The 9,000-nt window shown below is 37.0% G+C and overlaps 1 protein-coding gene across 1 annotated transcript in view; it reads right to left on the reverse strand.

Annotated features, from left to right (window-relative positions):
- LOC107695971 (disks large-associated protein 2) overlaps positions 1-9,000 on the reverse strand; it is a 24,134-nt gene that overhangs the window by 1,770 nt on the left and 13,364 nt on the right. Inside the window, exons 3-7 of the mRNA XM_016496097.1 lie at positions 7,617-7,975; positions 3,722-3,807; positions 3,187-3,590; positions 2,796-2,887; positions 1,056-1,208 (exon numbers count right to left, since the gene is read on the reverse strand). Of these exons, the coding sequence (XP_016351583.1) occupies positions 1,056-1,208; positions 2,796-2,887; positions 3,187-3,590; positions 3,722-3,807; positions 7,617-7,975 (1,094 nt within the window). The remainder of the gene's footprint in view (positions 1-1,055; positions 1,209-2,795; positions 2,888-3,186; positions 3,591-3,721; positions 3,808-7,616; positions 7,976-9,000) is intronic.

The raw sequence follows: 9,000 nt of genomic DNA on the forward strand, positions 1-9,000 counted from the left end.
TTGGTAATGAAAGTACAAATGTGTAACAGGACTAACAGCACTTTTTGGTAAAGAAAGTGTTACACTTTATATTAAGTGAACAATTCCTATGGATTTACCATGTAATTAATCTAATGTTACACAGCAGCGGCCAGTAAGCTTTACATATAAATTGCGGGTTGGTGTCCAGAATGTTACACTTTATATTAAGTGGACCGTTCCTGAGGAGTTACCATGTAAGTACACTGGTATTACAGGGGTGCACCAACTCCAACTCGAGATCCAACTCCTCCCACTTTACATATCCCACAGGTATTAGGGCCACAATATAAAGTGGGACCGTTGAATTGGATCACTGAAGGTCAGCACTGGTTAATAAAATGTGATTAAATACATAAAGGATTTTTGTGTTAACATTTAATTATTGCAGGTTTCTGTAATTTTCTAAGTTTGCTTTTCACTGTTTTTTATTCAAGTGAGATTAATAAATGCATGCGTTCAGTCTAGAATATTAGTCTAATTTAGTCACATTTACTGTAGTCAATCATGTTTACACAACACACACAACCCCTCTGCACTTACTCACGATTTCTCTCAACATGAAAACGCGAGAGCTGTCAGTCAATAAATGGGAAAACAAACTATCATTACTTATTTGAAAAAGTAACTTGTAAATTAAAAAGTAATGTGTGACTTAGCTACTAGTTTAACTACTAGCTTGCTAGTTACTTGAAAAAAAAAATCTGATTACATAACTCACATTACTTGTAATGCGATACCCGCATCACTGTAAACTACCATTCTAAAGTTTGGGGTCTGTAAGATTTTTTAATGTTTTTGAAAGAAGACTCACCAAGGCTGCATTTATTTGATCAAAAATAGAGTAAAACAGAAATATTATTACAATTTAAAAGGACTGTTTTCTATTTGAATATATTTTAAAATGTAATTTATTTCTGTAATGACAAAGCTGAATTTTCAGCATCATTACTCCTGTCTTCAGTGTCACATGATCCTTCAGAAATCATCCTATATTTATATATATATATATATACAGTCTGTGATGCTCCATGTACCTTCTTCTCTGGACTCTCCACCATCCTCCACTCATTACTCTTGATTTGCTGCAGCTCATCAAACTTGGCAGTGACATCATCGATGGAGAGCTGCAGGAGATCCCAGAACCCAGCCAGGTCCTGAGCCGTGGGGCGTGGCATAGCGCTGGGGTCCTGCACAAAACCATTATATGTCACACACTCCTCACAAACATAAACAACAGTTATAAGTTACAGTTCTACCCATAAGTTTACAGACCGCTTGCAGAATCTCAGGGATCTTTAAAAAATTTTTTATATATATATATATATATATATATATATATACAGTATACATATATATTATACATCTAAAAATAAGAGGAATCATTACAATGCATTTTGTTATTTATTCAGTTCTGTTGATGAAGCTATTTGACATATACACCTATAATTGCCTATTGAGTGTAAATGAATGTTTTGACCCTGTTTAGCTGATAGTTGTGTGTGAGTCTCTAGTTTGTCCTGAGCAGTGAAGCTGTCTGCTGTTTTTGACAAAAATCCTCTGGGTACAGTAAGTTCTTTTGATTCTCAGCATGCGCTGCACGTTTGAGATCTTCCCCACAGTGGCGCAGTGATATCGAGACCCAGCTTCGCCACTCAGGACAACTGAAGGACTCATACACTCTCACTTATCACAAACGCCAATGAGCAGGAGGCAATGCAGATATGTGAACTTTTGAAGAGCATGGTTTGTTTCATTTCAGTTATTTTGTCTTGGGTTATGGAGCGTTTTCAGTGTCATGTAAAATAATGATAATATAAAAATGTATAAGAAAGGGGTGTAAACTTATGACCCCTTGAGGAATCAAATCAAATAAGAGGATCCTGATCACTATTTACGCATCACTGCGCCAAGTGCCATGAATTAATAAATGATCATGAATAATCACTAGAGGTCACTGTAGTCCAGCTTCACTTTCATCATCTCTTATCCAAACAATGATACAAATAGAATATTTGCTATTTATTCTGGCTACATCCTCTCTTCTCTGTTAATGATGCTTCGCTAAACTGTTCAGTCTCTTGGAAGCTCATACTAGAGAGGACAAGCTGGTCTCTGCCTGTCCGTGTGAATGTATTACAACATCCATCATTTCACAATCTCCAGAGAGAGAGAGAGAGAGAGACAGAAACAATCACTGACCACTAAACAAACCCTTTAAAGTGTCATTCAGCCCACCAACTACCAATTAATGTCAGGGTCTTTTACACTCACACAGCTTGAAACTGGTTAAAGCTCCTTTCAGGTTGAAATCATATTTAGTGGAGATGACACTGCAACTTATCAATGTGTATTTCAGTCAGCTAGAGACAAAAATGCACAATACATTTAGACCTTTTATAAAATAATATATTGCTTTTTTGATCATTTTTGATCAATTTTTTTAACTGCCAATGTGGAAAAAAGTCAACTTAAAGATATGTCTGATTAAAATAATATCTTGCACATGTTTGCTTCTCAATTTTATTGGTTTTTAAGGATCTTTTTAAATGTTAACATTATAAGATGCTGAAAAGCTAGTATTTAACCTTGTTTTGACCAAAAACTAAAGACTTACAAGAATGCAAGGTAAACACTTACAAATACTTCCTAATGAACTGCCTTTCAAAGAGGCAAACTGAATCTTTTATGACAGAACTGGTGCATGGTTGATGTATTTTATGATGCAAAAGAAGCATTAAAGTATATCTCATGGGGATCGTAGAAATGTCACATACCAAATTTTGCTGACACAACCAGTAAAACTGCTGGAATTTCTGGGACATGAGGAGGTGAGCGCTGCCCACAGCACTCCGGATCTTCCCAAGAACTGCAAAACATTATTAGATAGAAAAATATACACAATTTATATATATATATATATATATATAATTAAAGTATGTTATTACTTTAAATATAATAATTTCATATATTTATATATTTCTGTGTTTATATTTATATATATGGCGGTGACAATTTTGTATGAAATTGACCAATGTGAAATACAGAATATATATATACACAGTTTTGTTTGAAATTATATAGATAGATAGGTAGATGGATGGATATATAGATTGTGTTGGTTTAGACTCATTATGTGTTTTTGTTTTTTGATGCCTGCACACTCACTCTCCTCCGACAGGTCGTGCTCCTCAGCCTCACGTTCCATGTCTTTGCACCATCCCTCCAGAAGTTTGGTCTCGCTGTGCAGAAGCTGCATGAACCAGCTGCCATCGCGGCGGAGTGGCGACACCCGGCCGGACTCGGCTGCTTCAAGAGCGGGCTCCACCAGCCAGGGTTCAGGCTGCGGACTGGGCGGCCCACTGGAGGGCCTGTAATCCTCACGGTAGCTAAAAAGGCCCTGTGTGCGTACAGTCCGAACCACATTGTACTGTGTGGGTGTACTGGGTTCAGAATGCCGCTGAAATCCTCCAAACTGCAGACTCTTGTCTTCGGTCGAAGGAAACCCCTCCAGCTCCAAATCAGCCTGAACTGCCGTCGTCGCACTGTTGGACCGTTTAAAGCGGCCAAGTCTGAAAATGAACAGAAGAATGACAATATTAAAGAAAGCAGGATAACCTTAGTTCTGTCATGACAACTCTCGGAGGGATTGGCATGGTAATGTATATGACAATGTTAATGAACAAAAGTCCTGTTAACTTACCTCTTCTCATCCTCCACCTGGATACCCACGGACTGATACTGTGGGAGATCTTTACTATCGGTCTCAGAATCTGTGGCTGCTTCCACCTGAAGTATAAGAAAAGGAAGAGATAAAAAGGAGAACATACTGAATGAGAATATATATTTAATAAATAGGACTGAGTATCTGAGGTGAACCAGAGAAGTAAGAAAATATTGCTGCAAGCTGCAATTATGGGGCCAAAGACGCTAAGATTATGCACACTGCATTAAGCATGATCCAAAGAAATAAAGCACTGTGACTTTTATGTCAATTATTGCTAAGTTTGCAATTTAACCATTACAAGTTTTGACAAGTAAGTAATTCTGCCCCCAAACTCTTATGGTGTGTTTTCATGTTAAGTTTCGATTCAGTATGCCAAAGTGTTGTTTTAAAACTTCTGATAAATATGGTCTTAAGATTATTTGACCTAAATTTGGAAAAGATCAAATAAAGGCTGTCGGAGAAGTTTCAAAATTGTAAAAAGTGGAAAATCTAGTTGAGTGGAAATCGAAACCACCTGTATGACTGATGGCATGAATCAAGGATTCACAGAAAAAATTATTGATTCTTGGCCTAATGGTTTTAAGAAGATCCATTGATGATGTTAGAGCATTTGAGACTCCAAATTTACCATGATATAAGCTGAGATGTTCCTCTATAATTGTTGTACAATATGATTCTAGGGATTGCCATAGACTCCCAGCCAGTCCGAACAATAATAACAAAACTAACAGATACAAAATGGGTTTCGCACATTCAGTAAGTAATAATGTAAGTGTCAAGGCAATGCTTACAAAATAATACAGTATTGCTAAAGTAATACAATGTCCTGTGGGTGGCATGAACACATTAGCACAGACCCAGAAGAGAAAACAACAGCTTAGAGGCACACATATGAGACTTTCCTTAAAGAGCTGTCATTTCACAGACACTTTGTTATCTGAAGCGATTTATAGCACACTTGCTATATGGACAGCCCCCTAAAGCAGCCTGCTCAAGAGCCCAATGGAGACACGGGATCCCAGTAACCAGTGTTGGAGGTAACGCATTACAAGCAACGTGAGTTATGTAATCAGATTACTTTTTTTTCAAGTAACTAATTACTTTTTAATTTACAAGAACATTTCTGGGTTAATTTTTCAATAAAGTAATGGCAGTTACTTTGTTTTCCCATTTATTGACTTGAGAGAAATCGAGAGTGTGTTGTGTGTAAACATGATGCTTACTGTAGTTCTAGATTAAATGTGAACATGCATTTATTCATCTCACTTGCACAAAAACAGATTCAGTATTTCTCAAAATGAATAAAAAGTGAAATGCAAACAGTGAAAAGAATATGACACAAACCTGCAATAATTAAATATAACACAAATATCCTTTTATGTATTTAATCCCATTTTATTAACCAATGTCTTTGCTGCTGACCTTTGATGATCCAATTCAACCATACTAATAAGCAATTATTTGATTATTATTATTTATTTATTATTATTTTGCTTAAGAGTGTTGAACTTTCTCCTGTGTCCTATTCTTCATGCATTTTATTTTTCAAGAAAGCCCAGCCCATATGGGAAAAAGTTAGGCAAAAGTAATGTAACATTACTTTCCATAAAAAGTAACTAAGTAATGTAATTTTGGGGGGAGTAATGCAATATTGTAATGCATTACTTTTAAAAGTAACTTTCCCCAACACTGCTAGCAACCTGTTACAGTCCATTAATGGACTATACAATACTTTCCTAGACTGTAACCAAACATTGCAGATATGGTTTATTGCTAGGTAAAAGCCTTTCATACAGTAAACGGACCTTTCTCTGATTCCTGATTTCCTTATTTCATATTATTATTAGTTCTGGTAGTGACAGCTAGTTTCTTCAGCATCCAGAGTAATGCTGTAGTCCCTGTAAATTGCATCATGAACATACAGTGATGCATTTTAAACAAGTTCCAAATTTTCTGGAGGTTTATGACTTATTGATGATTCATTTTGTATCTCTCATCTAGTGCTGTAAACATAGAAGACTTTAAAATCAAGGCTAAAATCATCTAAACTCACTACAATGCATCTATAACTTGAATTTATTCTCACCTCCAAGGGGCCAAATACTGACGCCACATGTTTTTGTTCAGAAATGGTTAGGTTTAGCAGAAGGGGGTTGTGTTTGATGCTCTAAAATGTTAATTTATAAAGGAGAGATTTGCCAAAAATCAAAATTCACCAATATGTCATTCCAAACCTATACAAACAAGTCTCATTGGTTCTTGAGTCTCAAGCAAGCACGTTTGAGCTTCTAGTTTGATGCGCTTTATATACACTTAACAAAATTATAAACGCAACACTTTTGTTTTTGCCTACCATTTTTCATGAGCTGAACTCAAAGATCTAAGACTTTTTCTATGTACACAAAAGGCCTATTTCTCTCAAATATTGTTCACAAATCTGTCTAAATCATTTTAGACAACCTGCACATTTTAGAGTGGCCTTTTATTGTGGCCAGCCTAAGGCACACCTGTGCAATAATCAAGCTGTCTAATCAGCATCTTGATATCCCACAACTGTGAGGTGGATAGATTATCTCGGCAAAGGAGAAGTGCTCACTAACACAGATTTAGACAGATTTGTCTATATATTTATTTGAGAGAAATATTTGAGGGAAATAGACCTTTTGTGTTAATAGAAAAAGTCTTAGATCTTTGAGTTCAGCTCATGAAAAATGGGGGCAAAAACAAAAGTGTTGCGTTTATAATTTTGTTCAGTGTATGTGCATTCATCATTGTTTATATGTGAATAAAAGCCTAAATGAAATGTTTATCATATAAAGTGATTGTGTCTTTTTTTAGGATTTTACAATTTCTTCGAGTGTTAAAGTTTTGGTGGAATAGACTTACAATAGATGGACAGAAATCTCTCAGGAAAAAAAAAAAATCTTAATTTGTGTTTTTGATGAACGAAAGTCTAATAAGTTTGGAACATCATGAGGGTGAGGAAATGACGACAGAATATTCATTTTTGGGTAAAACCCTTTTAAGTGTGTATAATGTGACAACTGTGGCTATTCAAATTGTAATTCATAACCCAACATATCATGTCATGATGATAAAATTATTACCAACAATACCCCTAATAGTTTTATGATGATAAAATTCCCAGAACCTTTGTATCAAGTTATTGACACCAAATGTTTCTCATTGAAAGCAATACCATTGAGTGTTGCTCAAACAGTAGAACATCACACTTGCAACGCCATGGTTTTGGATTCGATTGCCACTGAATGCAAGAACTGATGCCTTTACAAATATATGTAAAATTCGACCGCAATGCAAGTCGCTTTGCATAAAAGCGTCTACCAAATGTAAAGGGTGATTTCGGAGAGTATAGTATGTCTTGGGAGTGAAAACAGGTTGAAATTTCTAGTGGTTCACCAGAACTAGAATCAAATTTAGAGTTTTGTTTGTATTTGTTAGGTGTCGGGTGGTTTGAGTTCCGGATTAATGTCCGGAATAAGTCATTCCAGCCTTCATGAATTTGGTTGTTAATAATCGATAGCTTTACAGGTGTAATCTTTTCTTCATCTCCACAGCTGCATGCTGCGGTTGACTGTTGGTCCTGTGTAGGAACAAGCCCACAGAGAGAAGCAGCATCATTAATCTTTGTTGTTCAGGGTCAATCTGCAATCTCATCTCATCTCAGCCACAGAATCTGGCTATATGAGGAGTCTTTGTGTGCAATTTCTGGGTGGGTGAGTCACTCTCTAAATGTTGCCAGCTATTTTTGGATTTGAGGCGAGACACAAAGCCATTGGGTTTACAAAGAGGCAGTGACCAACTGAATCAATTTTCATGACAAAAACCTAAAACCTTGAGGGAGGTTTACCTGTATCCCGATGGAAGAACGCGGAGTCTTGAGGTATTCCTCTGCTTTGGACACCAGGATGGCCTTATCGCAAGTCTGAACGGAGCTGTAGCTCCCCGCAGAAGTGAGGCGCTTGGATGCAGTTTCCATTGCTAGGGTCACCGCCTTAGCGCTATCCAGGCTGTCGGTGGAGTTGTAGATAACCCGGCCGAGGCTATCCGGTGGCCAAAGCCCTCTCCGCGGCGGCCGACCCTCGTGGTACGCATCCTGCATCGACTCTGTGCTGCTCTGGGCTGTTACAGAAATCAGCGGCTTAGTGGTGGAACGAGGAGGAACAGGTGGAGGAGCCTTCTTGTAGTCAGGTGTATATGTCACTGCTGCTATAAAGGAACAGATGAACGATACATTAGATTTGAGAGAAAATAAAACACTTTCAGGAGTCGGTGTGCTAGGCGTTTAATTGTAAACTTCAAAACAATAGATGTAGGGATCCTCAAATCTGGCCCACGAGATCCACTTTCCTGCAGAGTTTAGCTCTAACCCTAATCAAACACACCTGAGCATGCTAATCAATGTCTCCAGCGTCATTAGAAAATTTGAGTTTGATCAACAAAAAAGTTAGTGTAGATAGTGTAGCTTTAAGAACACCACAAGCTATCAGGATAAATCTTTTGCAAATGGAATAATGTGTATAGTGAGTAAATTGGACACTCCAGTGCTTGAAGTGAGCTGGTTCTCTGCGGTATCTGTATTATTCATGCGTCCCAGCAGCTCATATAAACTGCAGATATTCTCTTTTGTTCCTCCTTGACAATGCAGTCTCACTAGACAAAGACTGTTTGTCTTGCAATGTTTTGACTATCCACATTAGTGTATGAAAAAATCCCATTTTGTTAATTTAAATGGGGAGTCATCTCAGTTATCACCAGTAAAATATGGAGTGCCACAAGGATCTGTCCTAGGTCCTCTGCTATTTTCGATATACATGTTGCCCCTTGGTAATATTATTAGAAAATACGGGATTAGTTTCCACTGTTATGCTGATGATACTCAACTATATATCTCAGCAAGACCAGATGAAACTTCTAAATGATCTAAGCTAACAGAGTGTGTTAAAAATGTAAAAGATTGGATGACCAATAATTTTCTCCTATTAAATTCGGATAAGATAGAGATATTACTTATTGGACCAAAAGACAGTACACAGAATCTCTTGGATTACAATTTGCAACTAGACGGATGTAATGTTACTTCCTCTACAGTCAAAAATCTGGGTGTTATATTAGATAGCAACTTGTCTTTTGAAAATCATATTTCCCATGTTACAAAAACAGCATTCTTCCATCTTAGAAACATTGCCAAGTTACGAAACATGTTACCTGTTTCTGATGCAGAAAAGCTAGTT

Source organism: Sinocyclocheilus anshuiensis, unplaced genomic scaffold (genome assembly GCF_001515605.1).
Source record: "Sinocyclocheilus anshuiensis isolate Anshui unplaced genomic scaffold, SAMN03320099.WGS_v1.1 scaffold742, whole genome shotgun sequence".
Taxonomy (NCBI): domain Eukaryota; kingdom Metazoa; phylum Chordata; class Actinopteri; order Cypriniformes; family Cyprinidae; genus Sinocyclocheilus; species Sinocyclocheilus anshuiensis.